Raw genomic sequence first — 24,785 nt, 5'->3', positions numbered from 1 at the left:
GAAAAGTTTTTGAAAATTAAAGTACATTAAATTGGTAAAATAATAATTTAACATTAATAATTTAAAATGAATACTCTGTTTAGTATATATTAAACTTGATAAAACCAGAAATATAAACATGAATAAATAAATAAAAATTATATATTGATATAAGGTTGATTTAAAAAAAATATATACAAAATATATAATGTAATATAATATAGTTAAACGATATAAAATTCATAAAAATGAATTTAAAATGTACATTTGATAAATATATTAAACTTAAAAAAAATTCCTAGTTACTAATTTATTACTTAATAATCCAAATATAATGTTATAAAATATAAATGTTAATTTAAAATTATATGTATATAAAACAAACTAATGAAATATATTTTAAACTATTTTAAGAATCTTTACTACAATGTCTGTACAGAATTAAAAAATGATTATTAATAGTATTGTGAAAGCGTTGAGCTGTAGTACTCACAGGAATGATGAAGGAGACGGCGTCGATGGGGACGAACAGACTCGCGGCGAAGGCGGTCAGATGATGCGTGCGACACACGGCTCGGCTCACGCTGGTCTCGGGAAGCGGATCCATGCCGTCCGTCCGCCACTGATTGGTGCTCTCGCTGAAATACTGACACAGCGAGGTGAAGACGGACACCTCCAGACGGATCAGATCCGGGTCGTCTGCGCCGCAGCCCCTCGACACGTTTATGAAGTGATCACGCGTCGTGTCATACCACCTGACACCGAGAACGGAAATCAGAATAATAAACGAATGTGTGTGTATTAGTGCATAACGGCACATGCTTTGACTTTATTGGCTGACATTCAAAAACAAAACTGACTAAATGAATAATTTAGTTTCATATCAGGCAGGCTCTTCCAGTATTATTCAGCCATATACATCAGTGAGTTTACTTTATGACGCCTCTTACTTCGGAGACAGGAAGAAAGTGTAGAGTCTGTGGTCTAGGTCCCGCCCCCGAGTCATATTGAGTGTGATGCGTTTCCTGTCAGTGCTGTTGTATTCATTGGGCCGTTCGGAGGTGTGCAGATACGCTGTGATGAATGGATCCAATTCCCACTGTTCTGGAGAATCTGAGGACAAAGGGATGAAAATAAATGGGTGTTAAGAGGTCAATAAAAACTAGAAACACTCAAGAGGAGGATGAGTTTCCCTGAAAATACTATTTCCACTCCAGCAGGGAGAGATAAAGTTGATAGAAATAAACTTTTTATTTTATTAAAAAAATTACTCAAATTGAAATAAATTCAAGCTAAACACTAATAAATACTACAAAAACATTAAAACAAAATGCCTCAAATTTAAACTGTCATAAAAAATAATTCAAAATATTAAAAAACGCTATAATAATAATAATAATATATAAATAATAATAAAATAACACTGTGCCTAGTTAATATGTCTTTAAATTAATCAAATACCATGAAATGATGAAAATTCTGCTTTGTAAATACGTATAACACACTGTATCATAAGATTAATTGTGATCATTTTATCATAGCACTAGTTTTTAACAGAAATCAATCTACAATTCCGTAGAAATTTGGAAGTACTAATAACAGAAAAATAATTTTAAAATAAAATTATGTTTTTAAATAATATATATTTTTTTTACTTTTTATTACTGACGTTTGCTTTTCTAATTTACATATTTCAAATTTTATCAAGTAATATTTTCATACAATATTTGAACACCTTTTATTTATTTTCTTTTTTTAAGTACAATGACCCTATAAAAGCATTTTTTTTTTAATTGCAAAAAACAACGTTATCTTTACCATACAACAATTTATAACAATTTTCTCATACAATATAAATTAGTCTAGTTTTTTAAAACTTTTTGGCAAAGTTTGTTATTGCTGTCAAATTCTTTTTTTTGTTTTTTTTTTAGTGGCTCCCCCTTGTGTTGGGTGTCTTACCATCCAGTACGGTGAAGTTGAGTTGGACGTAGACTCCCGCTTGTCTGTTGGTGTTCCCCGTGCTCACCCTCACGATGATTGAACCGCAGCGGCTGATGTTCTCGGCTCCCGCCTCCAATCTGTTAACGTCCAGCCCAGCCAAGCCCACGTTATTAACGGCAACTGTTATGGCATGGCTTTCATCCAGATCCGAGATGGGAATCTGTGTCCCGTTCACTGTGCGAAACTCCATGGACGCCACCTCCGTCGACACGGTGTAATTGGCGACATAGTTGAACGGAAACGGATTGGACTCGACTTGGAACAGCAGCTGCACGACGCCGTCCTCGCTGTTGGGTGCCAGAGCGCCCCCTGCTGCCCGCCCCAGACTGCTGTTGAACGCTCGCGGGATGGAGAAACGCTGGCACTCAGGGGCGTCGCTCTCGCCGTAGCAGAGCAGGCTCTGAGGGTCGGCACGTTTCCCGGCGACTGCGATCTGGGACGCGCGGAGGATCAGCGGCTCCTCGTTCAGGACGCGGCCCAGCATGAGGATTCGCATGAGGACGGAGGACAGGCTGTAGGCTTTAGCCGCGACCCGCAGCGGGTGATGCTGCTGCTCCTCTAACAGAAGCAGAGGCGGCTGGGAGAGCCCGTCATAGTCCTCGGCCCCCGCGGGTGGAGAGGACGCAGCCTGACTCACCTGCTGGATCAGGTCACCTGAGGGGGACACAGATTCACTGACTGGATTAATCCTGAAAACCAGCAGAGACTGGAAAAAAGACTCCGTGAAAGACCAAATAGAGGAGTGAAGTGCCACAAGACTGGTTCGATTTTTATTTAATTTGGCTGTCAATAAAAATATAAAAAAAATATATTAAAAAATCTGTTGCATGTTGATAAATCAACAGAATTAATTGTAATTAATCACACTGCTCAGAAAAACAAAAAGAAGATACATCAAATTAAAATAAATCAATGCCTTGAATGGAATATAATATAATATATTATGTCTATGAATTAAAATGTTACTGTTGAGAAACAGTGAGTGAGTGAGTGTGTGTGTATGTGCGCGTGTGCGAGCGTGCATGCATGAGTGAGTGAGTGTGTGTGTGTGTGTGTGCGAGCATGAGTGAGTGTGTGCAAGCGAGCGTGCGTGCGTCAGTGAGTGTGTGTGCAAACGTGCATGCGTGAATGAGTGTGTGTGAGTGTGTGTGTGCGAGCGTGAGTGAGTGTGTGTGTGCGAGCGTGCGTGCATGAGTGAGTGTGTGTGTGTGCGAACGTGTGTGCATGAGTGAGTGTGAGTGTGTGTGTGTGTGCGTGCGTGTGTGTGTGTTACCCATGATATTGAGGATGTTGTCTGCTATCTCGGTCGGGGTGACTGTACCCTGTTTGGTGTCTGTCTGCAGGATCTCTAACATCGACTCCAGTTTGTCCAGAGTGCTGTTCTGACACTCTTCACACACAAACTCTTGACTCACAGCCTGCAAACAAACAAGAAAGCCTTTATTAACTTCCTCTCTCTGTGAGCGGTCATGTCTTCTTCATGATTCAGGCTGCACTGCTGAGTGCACGAGTGTGTCTGGTCTCACCGTGCACTGCGCCAGCGCCGCTGATGTCTGCTGGATGTCACTGACGGTGGTGAGATCCAGTGACGTCAGCGCTCTGGTGATGTTTCCTCTGACGCTCACGCGATACTGATGCTCTGCCTTGGACACGCGCTCAAGTCTGCGGGAAACACCCTGCTCATACTGACACACAGACACACACACAAGATGATGAGCAGACAGAGAAAGACACGACAGACAGACAGACGGATGGACGGCTGGTCTCACCTCATTGAGGACGGTGATGAGGGCGAGCGACAGCTCCCGTACTCTCTGTGAGTCTCCCTGATGGAGCAGCTCTCTCAGGGTGGAGTCGGTCAGATTGCTGAGCCAGTGAGGGAGACTGCTGAATCCGTCAGGAACCGCCGGCAGCACCACCTCCATCGACCTGACACACGCATCACAAACCGTTCACAACACCGGCAGCTAAGAAAGGAAGACATGAAGTCTGGAAGACTAACTGCGTCTTACTTGTTGTGAGCCGTGACTGTCGCCCCCTGGTGGTCCTCCACCATGACACTCACAGACACCTGGTACTGGGTGGAGCTGAAGCCCGGGGGGAGAAAGGCTGAATGTTCTGGACTCGTGCCTTTATACACACAGAACTCCTCGCAGTCCGTCTTAGAGCAGCGCACCGCCAGCAAACTATACACCAGCGGAGACTCGCTCTCATCCATATCAGTGTAACCTGAAAACCAGACGCGATCGTTCAGCTCTGCTCCTTCTCACTTCTCACAGTACTTCAATCCTTCTCCTCCAGTCTCACCTGAGCAGTTGAAGTGCACTCTCTCCAGCAGCGTGCGCACCTGAGGCCCGTCTCCGTCCGCCCACAGAGAACACGCCCCGCCGGCTGGAGGCAGGTTTGGGTGGAGCTCGATGTAGGCCACGCCCTCGCGGTCCATGCTGTCATCGGTCACGTGGAGGCTGAATGTGTAGGAGTTTCCGTCGCGGAGGATGCCCTGTCGCAGGACCAGCTTCATGCTGTCGCTGCCCGTGGTGGTGGTGTTCAGATCCAGCACCAGCGTCTCGTTCCCTCCGGTCATCGCCGTCCACCGCTAACAACACACACGTTTCCATATTAATACTGACTTAAATTCATCCCTTTAAAATGAGCAATAAAATAATTACATGTGAATTAATAATTTAAATAAAAATATTATTGGAATTTTTACATTCATTTTTTATTAAATTGTTCATTGTTAATTAAAATGAAACACATTACGTAATGTGTTAAAATTCATGAATACACTATTTCAAATCCTACATAGGAAAGCCATTGCATGTCTATGTCATTTATAAAATTATTAGATACATGAAAGTTCAATGCATTTCATGTAATTTATGCATATATATATATATTACATTTAGACATTTAGCATATATATTATTAATACTTTACATTAACAATTTAGAACATTATTCATTTATTATATAGTTAAATTGTAGATACAAAAATTGTCATATGTAGATTAAACATTTAGTTAAAATTCTTTAAATTAAATATAAAATGGCAATATTTAAATTATAACTTCAAAATAAGCAGTTTTATTTATATAAAAGTGAATTAAATCTTTAAATACACTAGTTAAAATTAAATGTATTATATTACCTGAATATTTCTCTTTATTATTAATAAAAATGATTTGAATACAACTACCTTGAGTTATAACTGTATAAAGAATATTTATATTAATATTAAAGTAAAAACACTTTAATTAGTGAAAACATTAAGTTATTATTTTTAATGCAAATAAAGTTTTAAGTTACAAATAATAATAATAATAATTCAAAGCTTTAGGAAAGGTTGTATTTCCTTGCCTTTTATATATGTGTACTTCCATGTGTTTAATATAGCAGATTATTTGAATTAATTAACAAATGCAAATAATATTCATTTATATAATTTTATTCAATATATTATAAATCATGAATAGTTTAATAATTATATTTGGTAAATTAAGAATTATTATATGATTAATTACATATATATAATCTTAGCTTAAAGATTCCAAGCAGGTTTTTCAGTAACCTTGCAGTGACCTCCATCACCATCAATCCCAATCAGCACTCATCTCAGACTCCGAGTGTTTGCAGCACTAGATAAGCGTCCCTGACTTGTACCATAATATTTACTGTCTCTGGCTCACGGGAACCAGACCAAGGGGAAGGAGTGTTTGACCGCTGCTCACCAAGTAAATGTGTGTTTAACAAGGTTTGGCATGTCGTTAACGGCTAATGCAGTGGAACACATCACATCATAATGATGACATCACCCCGCCCTCCCACTCCGCCCTCCCCTCCCTCCCCTCCCTCCCTCCGGTTCCCATAACCATAACATCACTCGAGGCTCAGTCTAAACATTACCAGAAAGCAGGTCGGAAAAAAGCAAGAGGAATGCCTGTGAAAAAAGACAAACCGTTCTACAATGACATCATGCCGCTATCTCTCCATGTACAGCTCTCTTCAAAAAAATTAAGACGGCATGTTGTGAGTGACTCACAAAATCCAAAATATGTAATTCCCAACATTCAGATTCTATGAGGACAGTGTTAATCCTAGGGACAAATTATATCATGCTTTCCATGCTTTGTGGAAAGCTAAAAGATGAAGGAATTAATATAGTATGCATTCGTGATGTGCTTAAGAGATCTTTTTGAGCACGCTGACCAGCCCCGAAACAGCAGGGAGTTTGAATAATTTCTGCATTTCGTACTCTCCCATAGGCAACACTGGTTTGATAGTAAGCCTGCGATTGATGACAGCGTGTCATGAGTGGGCCGTGCATGTTAGGGTTGTTCTCACCCCTCTGTGTGAGCTGTGGCAGTTACTGCAGGTGCCAGCCAGGTACACATACGAGCTCTGACTGATCTCGTAGCCAGACTGAGCTTTGCACGACACGCACTCCAGCGAAACCATCGGGATGCGACCGTTCTGCACCCACACCTGTGACCAGGAGAAGACAGAAGAAAACAAACTTCAAGTTAAGCAATTACATTTTCTGTTGACCATGGAAACTGCCATGGCAATAATTGATGAAAACTGATTAGTCGCGCACTCTTTAAACTGATTCAAATATTAATCATGTTAGCACTGAGACTGGCAAACCTCCCAGACCTGTTGTATATGCGTTGCAGTGAATTTATGAAGAAGAAAAGAAGTATTGTAGGGGTCAAGAGGAATCGCAAATTGATTACATCTCAGTTCCCAAAGCAATCAGACCCTCCAATTTAAATCTCATGAAATATTCCCTTTAGAATCCAACCAACCACTTCAGTTCAGTGAGTGAAATGAGTTTCATGTACATTCTCATTCAAAACTTACATAACATCTCACGCTTTCAAGAATTGTGAAGTTCAGAAAGTACTCTCATTTTACCTGTTCGGGTCAGTTCATTATAGCTAAATACAGAGTATGCTTAATAAGAATGAATACATTTAATGACTAATTTGAATGATGTAGAACAACACAAAAGGTGGGAACAACTTACACTGAATAGCAAACAATCATAACTTTGCTCATTTGCATGCACTGCATTGTTTTAGCTCACATTTTACTATTTTATATTCACTATTTTACTATTGAAAGTATGCATATCAGGTAAAAGCACAAATACACCCCACAAAAAAAAAAAAAGCACAATTCCTCATCTCACAGACCGGTTTAGAGTAATGAGATGACGGAGGATGTGCTTTTGTTCTTAATTTGATGAATTACTGTAGTCATGATCGGTAGGAAATGTAAACAAATATCATTTAAATTAAAATCTGTTTACTGCCATCTTTCCATGGGGGTGGCACAGCATGATGTTAAATCCTTTTGAATGTGGATAATTAGTTTTCTATACCTAGTTTACAAAAAGAATAACCGTTACTGAATTAATATATGACAGCTCTATTCAGTAACATTTGGTCATGCTTAAACTGGACTGCAGGTGGTTACTAAATTTGTGAACCAAAAAAAAGTCTAAAATTTATTTCATAATATAAAATGAGTATGAGCGATGGAGAAAAACAGCTGTTGATCAAATGACAAGAATGAATAACAAGACATATTTGTAAATGCAAATGCAATCACATATAATTAAAAGCACTGACCGTTTGGTTTGTGGATTCGGGGGTCATCCCTTCTTTGCTGACGGTCAGGCGAAAGGTATACTCAACATCCACCTCCAGTTCAGAACCAGAGATTCCCAGAACCGGGCCATTTGGACCCAAACCGAAATGCAAAGTGGAGCAGTGAGCTGGGCCCTGCAGAGTGAAGGTAAAAAAGGTAGAATCACTGCAGATGGTAATTGATCAAATCATTTATACAAGCCAAAAGCATAATCATCAAAAAACCTTGGTACCTTTGTTGTTTAATGACTTTACCTAATGAGTTTTTAATAGCATTTTAATCACGGACCATGACTATGCATCCCGAATACATGTCCATCACCCACAAAGATCATATAAATTGGCATTACAATTTTTTTTTGTTTTGAGACACTGTGTGCTTGTGCTTCCTTTAAAATAAATGCCACTTGTTTTTTATTTAATTATATAATGCAATGACACTCACATGTTTTTATTGTGGCTTAAGTGTTATTTTGGATGCCATTGCAGCTTGAAATATTTCATTATACCTAATCCTTTGAATTTCTGTCAGTGATAAAATGTTTTAATAAAAAGGAGGAATCTCTGTTCCCCTCCGGCAGTGATTCTGATGGGTTGGGAGAAGTCTAAGGAATGCAGAGTTTATTCGCTGCTACTTATGTAACTGATCTCAAGTATACGGCGAACGTGACTTCACAAAGTACAACATGTTCCTGGAACAACATCCTTGTTGATCCTGGAACAACATTTTAATCACCAATCAGAACTGACTGTTTTAGGCTTGCAACCAGGGTTAGGTGCTTCTACACCCTTGTTAATCAGCTATCATTTCCCACTGACTCTAGGAATAAATTATGGGTAGGGTTAGGTTTCCAAAACAAAAAAGAAAATCTCAATTTGGATTGTTCATCTTAGGACACTTGAGCGGTGAATGTACAGTCACCAACACAAATCTAAACACCAACATTTGTTTTTAAAGCTCAACCCCAATTAAACAAAGATGTACCTTCTAATTAAGATCTTCAGGATCAACAGAAACTTACACCTGGCCTATATTCATTCATGTCAGGGGTCTCCAAACTTGGACCTGGAAGGCCAGTGTCCTGCAGATTTTAGCTCCTACCTGAACCAGCTAATCAAGGTTTTGTTAGGCGTACTACAAACTTCCAGGCGGGTGTGTTGAAGCAAGTTGGAGCTTAACTCTGCAGACCACCGGCCCTCCAGGATAGAGATTAGGATTCCTGATTTATGTCCTTCATTGAAAATCATTTATTTTTATATGTCTTCGACATATCCATAATGATTACCTTTGAAGTGCTCACACATTCCCAGTGGTAGTTGAGCAAGGGCTGGTTCTCCGGGTCCAGGTTTGGGTCGTAGGATTGCTCTGCACTCAAATGCAAATCTTGAGTTTTTGACCAGACACGGTATGTGCCACCCTCAATAATGGGCACCAGCTTTTTGGACATGACTGAAAGTTGAATACAGGCTGCCTTTCGTAGTGGCACCCCCTCATAGGACAAAGAAAAAACTAGAGTGTAGTTCCCAGCAGAAATCGACATCTTGGGCACTGAAAGTTGGAGCCTCCGGACGTTTACTTCTGGAGGGAGACGGACCTTAGATGGTGGTGGACCTTTCTTCTCATCATCCTGACAGCGAGGAGTGCGGAGGATCTCCCAGAGGTACTCTACTCCATAGAGGCCACAGCCTTTTAAATTCACGTTGGCCTCTACCAAGGTTGGCTGGTAACGCCAAATGGCGAGTCGTGGAGCTTGAATAATCTGAACTTCTGGTTCGTCGCACTTTAGGACAGAGATGTTAACATCAACCTGTGCTGTAACCAAGCTCACCAGGTTACTGACACTGACTCGCACCACATAGTGACCAGGAAGGATGTAGATATGGCTCAGAGAAGGGGTAGTTGTTACAGCTGCAGAAGTACCATCCCCAAAGTCCCAGTTATATGTCGCTGGAGTGGAAATAGGAGTGATTCCCACGTGGAAGCTGACCGTCTTGTTTACGAAGGTGTCACTTGGCTGAGCATCCAAGGTGGCTGACCTGATACTGTTCTGAACTCGTATGACCTTGGTCACATTTAATCCATTCAGGGAATTGAATGCTCTAAGGAATATGGTCAGATTGCCTGGCTGTTCTGGCGCATATGTCACCGTCTTGCCAACCTGAGAAATCTTGAGACCATGATGGAGGTCAAAGGTCCACAGAATGGTCAGTGGCTCACGTGTTGGCGTGGATGCAACATATGTCCTAGATACACCAACAGGTATAGCGGCATCACAGCAGTCCTTTATAGTCAGCTTGGTCACAGGCTCCATGACTTCAATGTGCAGAGTCCTACGTTCAGAGCTCACCTGGTTGTGGGCAGTAAGGTTGACATAGTACTTGGCCACACTAGTGAACTGGTGGATGTAGGTTTGATTGGTCAGAACAACAGTTGCATCACCACTAATGCTTAGGATGAAATTAACAGAAGTTCCAGATGAAACCGACATGGTAAACTCAACGTTTTCCCCAACCGCAGCAATTTGTTTGCTGGCCTTGAGCTCCAGACCCTGGATACGGTCTTGAACAGTAAAGTCACGTGAGCATGTTTCTCTGTTGATGGCATTAGTGGCATTCAAAGCAACAGTGAAAATTCCCGGTTTGGGGAAGATGTAGGAGGTGGTGTTCAGGTTCGATTTTGTGTTGTCAGGCAATAGCCACATCCACGAAATGTCCGAACCCGTTTGTGTTTCTCCACGCAGCGAAACATTGTCCCCTGAGGCTACAAAGTTCTCTGTAACATTTGTGGCAATGAAAGTCAATCCCGAGATCGGTTCTTGAATGCTGATCCACTTTGAGATTATTTCCGAGCTGACTTTGTTGGAAACCTCCACTTTAACCAGTTTCAAACCTGCACTTCTGAAGCTGTGCATGACAGAGGACATGTCAGACGTTAACATTTCACCATCTGCCCACCATTTGTAACGGAGGGCCGTCCCAAAAGTTGCCGATACTCTCATATTTGTCATAGCATTTACTGCAGCAGGGTTTGGTGAAATCTCAATGACCAGCTCCCTCACAGGATCCACAAACTCAATAGTTTTGTTCACAGCCAGCTGGCCAAGCAAGTTGGTTGCCTTGAGGAGCACATCACAAGGACCGGGGGTGGAAAAATTTAGGTCTATTGTCTTGCCTGTGAGGTTGTTGTGATTGGTCTCATGTTTACTCAGAAGGTTCCAGCTGAATGTCATGTTGGTGCCCTCTTTTAATAAGGCTTGTAAGTGAAGGACACGGTTGGTTTCAAAACAGCATCCTTCAATAAGCTCATCAGCCACTATCTGCAAGCCCTCCAACTCACGCTGCACAAAGATGGAAATGCTTGACTGAACCATACCAATGTCATTCTCGGCAGTAACAATGACATTGAAGGTCCCAACAGAGCGAAAAGTGTAGAACATGGTATGAAGGCCTTGGATCGAGGTGCACCGGTCACAGAGAATCCAAGAGTACCTTACATCATCTCCTTGGTCGAGGTGTGCCTCAAAGTGGACAGAAGTGTTCAAAGGGACATTGACAAGGCTTGCATTTACCGACAGTCCTGTGATTGGTGCCAAGACCACAACGGAAATCTGACTTTTGGTCTCACTAACTTCATTTTTGCCTGTAACAGTGATGTTAAACCTGCCCGAGGAATTGTAAGCGTGTGATACGTTTGTTCCATTAAGTTGAATCCCATCTCCAAAATCCCAGACGTAGACAGCATTCACAGAGTGTGAAGATGCCTTGAAAGCATAGTCTTGGTGTAAAGAAAGATTGTTCTTTTTATCTCCATTATGGCTGATCAGTAAAAAATCAACAGATTGTTGCACCACAACTGAAACTGAGTCGTTGATACAGGAGATGTTGTTGAGCACAGTAACTGTGACCAGATATTCCCCAGGACTCTTGAATGTAAAGGCCATCTCCTTACCACCTCGAACAGGACCTCTCGTGTCAAGTACCCCAAAATCCCATAGGTAGGTGTAGTTAAATTCTGGGAAGGCAGCTACTGTAAATCTGCTCTCCTCACCGAACTTGATGTGTGTTCTCAGAGGAAACAATGACACTGTTGAGAGTTCAGGTTGGACGCAGATCCTTGTGTAAAAATTAGCCTTGTTAGCTTCACTTGACATAAGTAGCGAGAGATGGTACTCTCCACTCTTAGTGTACGAGTGTGTTTTCAGTGGTGTTCCATACTGAGTTTCATTGGGGCTTCCGTCTCCAAAGCTCCACACATACTGATGTCCCGAAGCGTTCCCTGACACAAATGCTTGGAAGTGTACCTCTTTGTTTTCTTGAATGCACCCGGAAGGTTCTAGCGATAACACTTGTAACACAAACACCTCAACGGGTATTGTTAGACACAGAGAGCTCACAGCATTCTTTGCGGTGACATTTACCGTGTAGTTTCCATCTTTCCTGTACGTATATTCAACTTGGGGAACCACACCCATGTGCAATGTTCCATCACCCATGTCAAAGCTCCAGGTTACATTGTTGCCTGCTTCCAGACTTGCTGTGACAACGGTAGGTGTGTTGCGTTCGGTAGGATCAGAAGACAGCACCTCCAAGCCCTTAACATCCTCGTAGACGATAACTTCCATGCAGGTGTCTGTCGAACTAATGGTGTTGTTCACATTCACGCAGATATTGTAGACCCCACTGTGAGTGTAAGCGTGAAGAACCCTACGTTCACGCCCTTGCTGTACACTCGAATTGTCACCAAAGCTCCAGGTGTAGATGATGCCATAGGGAGACGGTAGGGGGTGGGCCTCAAAGTCAGCTGTTTTTTCGGCACGTAGCAGAGGTGGGTCGATCTCGATTCGCACACTTGTCAGAATGCTGAAGACATATACGTCGACCTTGCTTGTCTTGTACTCATAGCGGCTGGAAGCATTGAACAATAGGGTGTACTCCCCTGTGAGTAAAAAAAAACCATATAGAAAAAAAATCAATACAAATAAAAATAAGGATAAAATCAATATGACTAAGTAATATAAGAAAAGTTTAGTTTTTTACCTGGTTGTGCATAACTGTATGACACATCGTCACGAATCACCACCTGGTTACTAGAGGGGTTATCGTAAGGTGGCTTAAACTGATGCGTATGGTTTCCTCCATCTCCAAACAACCAACTGTGACACACACAAACACATACCGCATGCCTGATTACATGCATTATTTTACAACTGCTTTCAGTTTCTCACAGTACAGACAGTGCTTTTAAATGAGTCATGAACTGAAAAAAAAAACAGGTCAATGTATTATAAAAACTTCCTGTAAGTTTCAGAACTCAATACTTTCTTGTTGGTTCAAAAACAGCTTTTATTGAAAATAACATTTTCGAATTTGTCAAATTATGACGTCATAGTGCGATGAAAGATCAGCCTCTTCAGAAGAAACAGAAGAACTGCCTATAAAAGCAGACCGTTTTGCAGAGATGGTAAAAACAGGACAGAAAACACCCTATTGGTTTTAAACTGGGTCTGAAGTCTTGCTTGGGTTTATAGGAAGACCTCAGAGGACATTATAAGATAATGAAAAATACTGCATCTTGATTTTAATTGCACAAGCCATTGGGAATGTTAAACTGTGACCTTACAAAAAAAAAAATCTGGTAATCTTAAAGGTAACATGAATAGCAAACTATTTTACTCATGTAATGTGACAAAATAAAAAAGAAAGGACTTTCTTTTGTAATTAGCGATTTGATTGGACACTAGTTGGGGAGATAAAAAAAAATACTTCATTTTTACATTACAGTTTTTTTTTCTTTTTGAATAATGCACACAGTAAGTCCAGGAACATGTATTAAGTTAACTTTGGCTTTAAAGGCAAGCTTAGTGCAGTGCAAAAGAGGCGACTGAAAGACAAGTTTTGATTCTCTCTTGGTGCCTGAGGAATTTGTAAAAGCAAGGTGGCAGGTCTGTTTTGAAGATATTTTTAGCTGGAGGAAATAAAAGCTCCCTGTTGCAAATCTCGCTATCTGACTCATCGCTGCGGGAGGGAGAGGTGGAGCTGCTGTTGAATCATGGCCTCGGCTCCCAGCGATACACCTTCATCTCTCGAGGAGGTGGAACCCAAAGGAGAATCAGGTATCACGATTGACTGAACAAGCAGCGGGCTGAACTCCAGAGATACTGAGCAGACCAGATAAAAGCGCGGTCCTACAGTACTTGTCTGACAGACTTTTTTGACAATAAATAGAGAAATCCATGAAAATAAAAAAATAAAGCAGACATCTGCAGTGGAGCGCAGCAGGATGCTGGGGAAGGAATGGAAACTTTGTGAATCTTTCTATGCTCCGCGTTGAAGGGAAAATTCTTGTCAGCATTCTGCGCTAACCACAGACTGTAAATCTAGAGAAAAGTGCCATTAAAGTGTGTGTGAGGAGCGGGCTGAGAGTGTGTGTGTGAGGAGCGGGCCGAGAGAGTGTGTGAGGAGTGGGCTGAGAGCGTGTGTGAGGAGCGGGCTGAGAGTGTGTGTGAGGAGCGGGCTGAGAGTGTGTGTGAGGAGCGGGCTGAGAGTGTGTGTGAGGAGCGGGCTGAGAGTGTGTGTGAGGAGCGGGCTGAGAGTGTGTGTGAGGAGCGGGCTGAGAGAGTGTGTGAGGAGCGGGCTGAGAGAGTGTGTGTGAGGAGCGGGCCGAGAGTGTGTGTGAGGAGCGGGCTGAGAGTGTGTGTGAGGAGCGGGCTGAGAGAGTGTGTGAGGAGCGGGCTGAGAGAGTGTGTGAGGAGCGGGCTGAGAGTGTGTGTGAGGAGCGGGCTGAGAGTGTGTGTGAGGAGTGGGCTGAGAGCGTGTGTGAGGAGCGGGCCGAGAGTGTGTGTGAGGAGCGGGCTGAGAGTGTGTGTGAGGAGCGGGCTGAGAGAGTGTGTGAGGAGCGGGCTGAGAGTGTGTGTGTGAGGAGCGGGCTGAGAGTGTGTGTGAGGAGCGGGCTGAGAGTGTGTGTGAGGAGCGGGCTGAGAGTGTGTGTGAGGAGCGGGCTGAGAGAGTGTGTGAGGAGCGGGCTGAGAGTGTGTGTGTGAGGAGCGGGCTGAGGGTGTGAGGAGCGGGCTGAGAGTGTGTGTGAGGAGCGGGCCGAGAGTGTGTGTGAGGAGTGGGCTGAGAGCGTGTGTGAGGAGCGGGCCGAGAGCGTGTGTGAGGAGCGGGCTGAGAGTGTGTGTGAGGAGCGGGCTGAGAGTGTGTGTGAGGAGCGGGCCGAGAGTGTGTGTGAGGAGCGGGCTGAGAGTGTGTGTGAGGAGCGGGCTGAGAGAGTGTGTGAGGAGCGGGCTGAGAGTGTGTGTGAGGAGCGGGCTGAGGGTGTGAGGAGCGGGCTGAGAGTGTGTGTGAGGAGCGGGCTGAGAGTGTGTGTGAGGAGCGGGCCGAGAGTGTGTGTGAGGAGCGGGCTGAGAGTGTGTGTGTGAGGAGCGGGCTGAGAGTGTGTGTGAGGAGCGGGCCGAGAGTGTGTGTGAGGAGCGGGCCGAGAGTGTGTGTGAGGAGTGGGCTGAGAGCGTGTGTGAGGAGCGGGCTGAGAGTGTGTGTGAGGAGCGGGCTGAGAGTGTGTGTGAGGAGCGGGCCGAGAGTGTGTGTGAGGAGCGGGCTGAGAGTGTGTGTGAGGAGCGGGCTGAGAGAGTGTGTGAGGAGCGGGCTGAGAGTGTGTGTGTGAGGAGCGGGCTGAGAGTGTGTGTGAGGAGCGGGCTGAGAGTGTGTGTGAGGAGCGGGCTGAGAGTGTGTGTGAGGAGCGGGCTGAGAGTGTGTGTGAGGAGCGGGCTGAGAGAGTGTGTGAGGAGCGGGCTGAGAGAGTGTGTGAGGAGCGGGCTGAGAGTGTGTGTGTGAGGAGCGGGCTGAGGGTGTGAGGAGCGGGCTGAGAGTGTGTGTGAGGAGCGGGCTGAGAGTGTGTGTGAGGAGCGGGCTGAGAGAGTGTGTGAGGAGCGGGCTGAGAGTGTGTGTGTGAGGAGCGGGCTGAGAGTGTGTGTGAGGAGCGGGCTGAGAGTGTGTGTGAGGAGCGGGCTGAGAGAGTGTGTGTGAGGAGCGGGCTGAGAGAGTGTGTGTGAGGAGCGGGCTGAGAGTGTGTGTGTGAGGAGCGGGCTGAGAGAGTGTGTGTGAGGAGCGGGCTGAGAGTGTGTGTGTGAGGAGCGGGCTGAGAGTGTGTGTGAGGAGCGGGCTGAGAGTGTGTGTGTGAGGAGCGGGCCGAGAGTGTGTGTGAGGAGCGGGCCGAGAGTGTGTGTGAGGAGCGGGCCGAGAGTGTGTGTGAGGAGCGGGCTGAGAGTGTGTGTGTGAGGAGCGGGCTGAGAGTGTGTGTGAGGAGCGGGCTGAGAGTGTGTGTGAGGAGCGGGCTGAGAGTGTGTGTGAGGAGCGGGCCGAGAGTGTGTGTGAGGAGCGGGCCGAGAGTGTGTGTGAGGAGCGGGCCGAGAGTGTGTGTGAGGAGCGGGCCGAGAGTGTGTGTGTGAGGAGCGGGCTGAGAGTGTGTGTGAGGAGCGGGCCGAGAGTGTGTGTGAGGAGCGGGCTGAGAGTGTGTGTGTGAGGAGCGGGCTGAGAGTGTGTGTGAGGAGCGGACCGAGAGTGTGTGTGAGGAGCGGGTTGAGAGCGTGTGTGAGGAGCGGGCTGAGAGTGTGTGTGAGGAGCGGGCTGAGAGTGTGTGTGTGAGGAGCGGGCTGAGAGTGTGTGTGAGGAGCGGGCTGAGAGTGTGTGTGAGGAGCGGGCTGAGAGTGTGTGTGAGGAGCGGGCTGAGAGTGTGTGTGAGGAGCGGGCTGAGAGAGTGTGTGTGAGGAGCGGGCTGAGAGTGTGTGTGAGGAGCGGGCTGAGAGTGTGTGTGAGGAGCGGGCTGAGAGCGTGTATGAGGAGCGGGCTGAGAGAGTGTGTGAGGAGCGGGCTGAGAGCGTGTGTGAGGAGCGGGCTGAGAGAGTGTGTGAGGAGCGGGCCGAGAGAGTGTGTGAGGAGCGGGCTGAGAGTGTGTGTGTGAGGAGCGGGCTGAGAGTGTGTGTGAGGAGCGGGCTGAGAGTGTGTGTGAGGAGCGGGCTGAGAGTGTGTGTGAGGAGCGGGCTGAGAGTGTGTGTGAGGAGCGGGCTGAGAGTGTGTGTGAGGAGCGGGCTGAGAGCGTGTGTGAGGAGCGGGCTGAGAGAGTGTGTGTGAGGAGCGGGCTGAGAGTGTGTGTGAGGAGCGGGCTGAGAGTGTGTGTGTGAGGAGCGGGCTGAGAGTGTGTGTGAGGAGCGGGCTGAGAGTGTGTGTGAGGAGCGGGCTGAGAGTGTGTGTGAGGAGCGGGCTGAGAGAGTGTGTGTGAGGAGCGGGCTGAGAGAGTGTGTGTGAGGAGCGGGCTGAGAGTGTGTGTGAGGAGCGGGCTGAGAGTGTGTGTGTGAGGAGCGGGCCGAGAGTGTGTGTGAGGAGCGGGCTGAGAGTGTGTGTGAGGAGCGGGCTGAGAGTGTGTGTGAGGAGCGGGCTGAGAGTGTGTGTGTGAGGAGCGGGCTGAGAGTGTGTGTGAGGAGCGGGCTGAGAGTGTGTGTGAGGAGCGGGCTGAGAGTGTGTGTGAGGAGCGGGCCGAGAGTGTGTGTGAGGAGCGGGCCGAGAGTGTGTGTGAGGAGCGGGCTGAGAGTGTGTGTGAGGAGCGGGCTGAGAGTGTGTGTGTGAGGAGCGGGCTGAGAGTGTGTGTGAGGAGCGGGCCGAGAGTGTGTGTGAGGAGCGGGCTGAGAGTGTGTGTGTGAGGAGCGGGCTGAGAGTGTGTGTGAGGAGCGGACCGAGAGTGTGTGTGAGGAGCGGGTTGAGAGCGTGTGTGAGGAGCGGGCTGAGAGTGTGTGTGAGGAGCGGGCTGAGAGTGTGTGTGTGAGGAGCGGGCTGAGAGTGTGTGTGTGAGGAGCGGGCTGAGAGTGTGTGTGAGGAGCGGGCTGAGAGTGTGTGTGAGGAGCGGGCTGAGAGTGTGTGTGAGGAGCGGGCTGAGAGTGTGTGTGAGGAGCGGGCTGAGAGTGTGTGTGAGGAGCGGGCTGAGAGAGTGTGTGTGAGGAGCGGGCTGAGAGTGTGTGTGAGGAGCGGGCTGAGAGTGTGTGTGAGGAGCGGGCTGAGAGCGTGTGTGAGGAGCGGGCTGAGAGTGTGTGTGAGGAGCGGGCTGAGAGCGTGTGTGAGGAGCGGGCTGAGAGAGTGTGTGAGGAGCGGGCCGAGAGAGTGTGTGAGGAGCGGGCTGAGAGCGTGTGTGAGGAGCGGGCCGAGAGAGTGTGTGTGAGGCGGTGGAAGCCGTAGAGAATAGGTTTGTGTGCAGACTGTGTACATTAAACAGTCATGAGACGAGAATGTAGAAAGCCATCTAACTCTCCAAGTAGAGACTAATTTAAAGAGAGCATTCATTCACAACTCATTTTACATCCATAATGTGGTATAGAAGAAAAAAAAACATGAAAGAGCTTGATTTTACCCTTCAGAAACTGATTAGATTGTAATTGGGTGTTTCATCTCAATGCATCCCAACTTCTTTATGAAATCTATCATTATTTGCTACTATTACCGTATTTTTGATGACAATAACAGTCATGTTAAAATTACTTTATTAACTCCTTTTTAAAGAGACTGCATTACAAAGTGTATAAAATTAGGAATAAATGCATATGACATATGTGTCAGCTGCAAGAAGATATTTTATTTAGATTATATGACATTTAACCATCATCTAACTCACTTAATAAAAGCAAAAAAAAAAGGAAATTAACAAAATATTTAATATTAATATTTTTTTACTTTCTATTCATCAATCCTGAAAAAATGCATCATTGTAAACGAATTAAATTGTAAAATATATTAAAATAGAAAACATTTATTTTAAATTGTAAAATATCCTGTTTTTTCATTATATTTTTGATCAGATAAATACAGCTTTGTTGAGCAAAAACATCCAAAACATTTACAAAAACTTACAGACCCCAAACTTTTGAACACTGTGTACATTTTTTATTTATTATGACAAAAAAGTATAGAATTTAATAATCATCCATAACATGAAAATAATTATTAGATTTTAGTAATTGTGCAACCCTAATTTAAACCCAAATGTACTCTTTTTTTCCTTTATATCGACCTCTGAATCATGAAACTGGTGAAAGCTTTGAATGAATTTGATGGCTCTTTTATTTGAACAGTCAGAGATTTACTGTGAAAGAACGTACCAGAAGGTGACGTTCACCGCCATGTCTATCTTCACCGACGCATAGAGGTTCAGGGGCAAACCCTGCTGCACGATTTTGGGGACTCCGTGCACGGTCGGCTCAGTCATCGGGTTCATGCGGTCCACCGTGACGTTGAAGTGCTCCGTCAGCACGCTCACCTGGTTCATAGCCGTTACCTAGAAGATGAGAGATGGGTCAGTTGGCAAGCTGATGGATTCAGTGTTTCCTTTCCATAAACTGGGCTGAGCTCAACTGAAACCAGTCACCGTGAGTTTGTACACTGCTGCGTTCTGGTAGATGATATTTAACATGCTGTTATAGTATGTGAAGTATGGTTTATCATCCACTGTCCATTTAAATGACGGGTCTGTTCCTCCCTCCACAGAAGCCATGTAACTCTGTAATACAAGAGGGAGAAGGAGTAGTGAGCAAATAATAAGAGTTTCAACGATCAGGGATATAACTACCAGCACGAAACCATCAGCTTTCTATCTCACAGACATCCCTAATGGACAAAAACATCAAATATCAGCAATAAATACTCTATCCTTGGACAGTAGATGTTTAGAAATCAGTTTAAACTAGCAAACCACATGATTTAAGCAGTTTCTAAAATATTATAATAAACACACTATCTTTGGAAAGCAGATGTTTATACTGTAAAGTAAAGCTATGCTTAAAAAATGGTTTAAACCAGCCTTAGGTGGTGAGGCTTGTCGGCTTTGTTGGTTTGAGAGAGGTTTTAGGCATCTGTCAGGCTGGGAAACCAGTTTAAAGCAGCAAAAATACAGCAAACCATCTGGTTTAAGCAGTTTTTGAAATATTAGCAATAAATATATTATCCTTGGACAGTAAATGTTTAGAAGGAAGGTAAGGTCATGCTGAGAAAATGGTTTAAACCAGCCTTAGGTGATTATTTTAATCGGTTTTGATGGTTTTAGATACTTGTCAGACTGGATATTAATTTTATACCAGAACAAAAAACAGCAAGCTAATCACCTGGTTTAAGTGGGTTTTAAAATATTAGCAATACACTGTCCTTGGACAACAGATGTTTTGAACACAAAACTACAGAAAAACAAAGGACTTAAACCTGACTAATTTGATTTACTGGTCTGTTCTGATGGTTGTAGACAGGCTTTGGGGACATTTTAAACCTGACAAACAGTTTAAACCAGCAAAAAGACCACCTGATTTAAGTGCTTTTTTAAAACAGCAGGGGAAACGCTTAAACTAGCCTGAGGTGCTTAACTGGGCTATTCTTTTAAGGTTTAAGACATGTTTTGAGCAGTTGTCAGGCTGGGATACCATGTTAAACCAACAAACGGCATGGTACTATTAACAATAAATACACTATCCTTCAACAGTAGATGTTTAGAAGGTAAATCCAACCTGAAAAATGGTTCAATCAAGCATAAGGAATTTAGGCTGGTCAACTTTGATGGTTTGAAATGAGTTTTTGGTACTTGTCGGGTTGGGAAATCAATTTAAACCAGCATAAAAAGTCTAAATTAAATACAATATTCTTGGATGGTAGATATTTAGAAGGTAAAGTCTTGGTGGAAAATGGTTTTAACCATCCTGAGGTGGTTATCGATCTCTGTTTAGATGGTTTTAGACAGGTTTTGGACACTTGTCAGGCTGAGAAACCAGTTAAAACCAGCAAACCACCTTGTTAAATGAGTTGTGACTCACCACTATGGACTCCATGAGGACTCTGTGAGCAGGATGGGGTTTGATGACGAGACCCTGGAGAGGTTCTTGCACCCTCGCCTGAATTTGTAGCGATGCATTGGTAACATCGTTCTGGACATGTAGCAACACATTGGTCTGTCCCGGTGTGGGCCCGAGCTGGAGATCAAACCATGCGAACATGGTGTCGTTGTACGGGTCGGGCTGCCTGCATTCGGCCACTTTCGTCATAATGTTCTCGGGACACGACTCATGAACGGGAACGGTCTCATTGCTGCCCTGCCACCAAATCTGAGCGTCCTGCTGCGAGCGGACTGTGACGAGAATCCACGTCTGATTGGGCAGGAAGTACACCGTCCCGTTGCGACTGGTGGGATAGAGCACGGTGGGGCTCAGAGGTGGAACGACGTGGATGGGACAGGATGCGGTGACAGGAAAATCCTCATCGCTGGACGTCACTTCCAAACTGTGGTCACCAAGCTGAGGGAGGCCAGAGCGGAGGAAGGGACCCTGCAGTGTGGTGCTGTTTTGGCCCACGTACAGCACCCTCACCTGGCACACCACGCCCTCCTCCCAGCTCCCCTCCGCATCCACCTGCAGCGTCTCATTGGCCTCCCACCAATAGGAGCGGTTCTGGATGAGCACGCTCTGTTTCCATTGGGACAAGGGGTCGGAGGAGCACTGGAGGAGTCCTGACGGCCCGGCGTCGTGCTGCAGGGCGATGAAGTCACCCGGGGAAACCAACAAGTCCTCTATGTCACCCTGCACCTGAGTGAGAGGGAATGCATAACCAATAATTTAATGTGTGCACGCGAAACAGTTAAGCAACAAGTTCTAGCATCAAGCTGCTTTTTTGTTGCTGTTGTTATGTTTTATTGTGCGAGCTAGCTGAGACAATTAGAAATGCACAATATATCAGTTATCAGATGTGATAATGTGGCAAATGTGCGTGCTAATTTGCCCTGTTTTTACATTTAATGAGTCATCTAATGCTCACTAAAAACACTAATAACACTTAATTTTGAAATAATTAGCATGCATCCATTTTTTATATTGCACATTATACGTTTGTGATTTCCTAAAAAAACTTGTAGCATGATTCAACTTAATTAGCCTTAAGTGTTTTATTTAACAAATAATAAATAACAGATTTTAACATTGATAATAATCAGAAATGTATAATATTCAATATTTGTTCATATATACAATGTGTTCGAATTGGTTTTGTGACATCGATATATATCCCATTCTGAGGTAATACACCAGCTTCATTTATATATTTTTCTGTTAATCATCTTCCATTTCAAAACACTGCTTGTGATAACATTCTGTCGTTTATAAAATGCAGAGTTCGGAGAGCAAAAGCTGACCAAATGTCAACACAGTGGTGAACGCGAGGGGGACAGTGATTACCCTGAATAATGTCCCGACCTCTGGAATTACACTGTGCCCTGAAACAGACCTCAAATACCACAGAGAAACACACAAACAGCCCCAAAAGAAAGCTGTGAAGAGAAGCATGCCTCTTCATCAGACACGCTGAGGGTCATTATCAGCAGAGAGAGAGAGGAAATAATGACCTGTGATCTCAACATCACTCGAGGACATTCTGAGCCGCCCCGCATTTACTCTTCAAACGCTCGGTTTGGGCAGAACACACTGAAGGAGGGTGAAGTAGACGACCCGCAGGCCCACACACACACACACACACACACACACACACACACACACTCAACCTCTCATTAAACGCTCAATACTCTCACATTTCATCCTGAAGCTCGAGCATGCTGGACCTGTGGTCTGTTCCAGATTTACAGATGAGAACTACGATGAAATCCGTCGAGGCATTCATATTATTCATAATAAATAAATAAATAAATAAATTATATTTTGCATAAATAAAATAAAACCAATTTTTGGAAGAATCATTTGCATTGTGAGGTTATATTTGAAAATGAATCACATTTTCATTTCCACGATTCTGTTCATAAAAGCTTTTCGGCATAAATTACTCAAAGCAAATTTAGTTCTATTTAAATTATTATAAATATTTTCACATTAATGTAATGTGTTATGTCCTTGAGAATTCTTGCGAGTACAAAATATGAATTCCTTCATTCTTTAGTAAAGCTACAAAACATATTCTCAACTGTTTTCATTAATTTCTTCATTCTTAAGTAGAAGTGAAGATCTCAGAAGGAGTCCAGTCTGGGTCTTCATTCGGTCAGACTCACCAGGATGCTGGATGCGGGTCCGGCCGGGAGGGTGATCAGCACCTCCCCGACGAGTCTGTAATCAGGATACTGTGTGCCCGCAGGCAGAGGACTGACCCCAGAACAGTTCACACATGCCCCGGGATGACAGGGGCTGGCCAGGGGCAGACAGCGCTCCGTGAACGGACAGTACTGGCGTCCCGCCGGACACGATGGGACCGCTGATGGGACAGAGGTGTCACCGATCCACTCATCCAGGCCCTGACAGACACTGATGGGGGCGCACAGGTCCCCACAACCTGAAGAAGAGTCCGGACAAATCCATTTATCATTACAAATCATGCAGATACAGTACACAGAACAATATTAGTTTGATTAGAATGACTGTGAGGTGTTGGCTGTTTTACAATTTACATAGATAGATAGATAGACTGCAAGTATACGTTATATTCAGTTTTCTAACCTAATTTTAAGGTCCAGTAATATCTAGTTGATCTGTTGATATAGCTGTTGATTTGTTGACATATTTATCTAAAATGTTTCTCTTTTTTGTAACTTCAAAAAAGTATGCATCATTTTTTTTGTCTCATGCACAGTACCATGGACACTTTATTACATCTCTACATTTCTAAAATGTTTGATATTTTATTCAGCATATTGCATTGATTATTTTATAACTATTTAAATAATTTTATTGAGATGGATATTAAATAATATAAATCATTAACGGAATATTTACAATTGCAAATTCTTTTCACAGATTGCTTTTCTTTACAGATAATTTCTTCTGAATGCTGTACATGCCCCTTCATTAATTTTAGATACAAAAATCTATTACACGATTGGGTATTGACTTCATCAGCTGACACACTTTAATCTGTAAACATTAAAATATAGTTCATGTATCTTATACTTCATCATTAAATTATTAAAAGTGTAAAACACAGAAGAGGTCACTGCTCACTTGACTATTTTCTCTCAGATCCAGAGTTTGTCAATGTGTGTCTGGAGGTTGTTTATGAGTTCACTCGGTTCACAAACACAATCGACAGGAAGAAATGACCTCGACTGGCAGCAGAAAACCAAATCTGGTCCACCGAGAACACTCTCCACATCTGATTTCATTTCAAAGTAAAATGATGATCTGCTCTTGTGTGCTAATCGCCTGCAGAGCTGCTTACGCACGTGTTTGTTTGTTTGTTTGTTTGTTTGTTTGTTTGTTTATCTCGGAGCGCAGTCTGTTCTTGCACGGCAAACAGCCAAGTCAACTAACAATCCTGTTACTATGATAATGAGCATCTGGAGATTACAACAACAATTAAAACACGGCACATTAATACTCAGGACTTCTTTAAAGCAGGGGTGTCCAGTCCAGATAAACACACATGAAGCAGCCAGTCAAGCTCTTACCAGGATTACTACAAACTTCCAGACATAGCTGGAGCTACACTCTGCAGGACTGAGTCTGAAGACCCCGGCCTTAAACCAAAGTCATACGATAGCTGTGTTCTTTAAGAGGTCATGAATATTTAAACACAATGCATCCCTTAATGCAAAGTTATGCTGTAAACAATGACACTACGACAATCTGTTACTGGACAGAGTAACCTTAGATTGTCCGAATAAGAAAGAAGCTGATGCCAGATAAAGTGTGCAGTCTAAAGTCTAAAAGACTGAAATTAAACAAAGTATTAGTAACATTATATATAGACACACTGCAACTAAATAAATAAATCTTTTCCCCTACAGCTTGCTCTTTTTGTTTCTTGTAGTGCCAGTGCCGCTTATCTGTTAGTGTTGGATCGACTGATGTTTGTCATTCTTCTGTCTCTGCTCGTGTTGTATTGATCAGGAGGAAGCAGCAGAGGCTTTTGGGTAAGGGCTCGGACAGGAAGGTGTCTGTGTGACCTTGATGACTCTCTCTGTGCTGTTATCAGTCCGAGACAACAGAACAGACACACTCTCTCTCTCTAACCCGTTTCCTTTTCATTTATCACCCACATACTCTCCAGACTCGTCTTTCTGGAACATCTCCAGATTTATCTCATTTATGAATATGAATCTAGTGTCTGTTTTCAGGGGTTGAAAGATGAGAGAGATAGAGAGAGA

The 24,785-nt window shown here is 44.1% G+C and overlaps 1 protein-coding gene across 1 annotated transcript in view; it reads right to left on the bottom strand.

Moving 5' to 3' along the window:
* The window catches only part of LOC128019879 (polycystin-1), a 71,357-nt gene that overhangs the window by 19,252 nt on the left and 27,320 nt on the right, over window positions 1-24,785 (bottom strand). Inside the window, exons 12-27 of the mRNA XM_052606190.1 lie at window positions 22,698-22,975; window positions 20,467-21,231; window positions 19,038-19,169; window positions 18,772-18,947; window positions 12,671-12,786; window positions 8,920-12,569; window positions 7,616-7,768; window positions 6,324-6,464; window positions 4,288-4,576; window positions 3,993-4,209; window positions 3,750-3,909; window positions 3,507-3,665; window positions 3,254-3,398; window positions 1,939-2,634; window positions 930-1,092; window positions 473-734 (exon numbers count right to left, since the gene is read on the bottom strand). Of these exons, the coding sequence (XP_052462150.1) occupies window positions 473-734; window positions 930-1,092; window positions 1,939-2,634; window positions 3,254-3,398; window positions 3,507-3,665; window positions 3,750-3,909; window positions 3,993-4,209; window positions 4,288-4,576; window positions 6,324-6,464; window positions 7,616-7,768; window positions 8,920-12,569; window positions 12,671-12,786; window positions 18,772-18,947; window positions 19,038-19,169; window positions 20,467-21,231; window positions 22,698-22,975 (7,502 nt within the window). The remainder of the gene's footprint in view (window positions 1-472; window positions 735-929; window positions 1,093-1,938; window positions 2,635-3,253; window positions 3,399-3,506; window positions 3,666-3,749; window positions 3,910-3,992; window positions 4,210-4,287; window positions 4,577-6,323; window positions 6,465-7,615; window positions 7,769-8,919; window positions 12,570-12,670; window positions 12,787-18,771; window positions 18,948-19,037; window positions 19,170-20,466; window positions 21,232-22,697; window positions 22,976-24,785) is intronic.

The sequence above is a fragment of the Carassius gibelio genome, chromosome A1, assembly GCF_023724105.1.
Source record: "Carassius gibelio isolate Cgi1373 ecotype wild population from Czech Republic chromosome A1, carGib1.2-hapl.c, whole genome shotgun sequence".
NCBI lineage: Eukaryota > Metazoa > Chordata > Actinopteri > Cypriniformes > Cyprinidae > Carassius > Carassius gibelio.
This window is presented reverse-complemented; position numbering and strand designations above follow the sequence as displayed.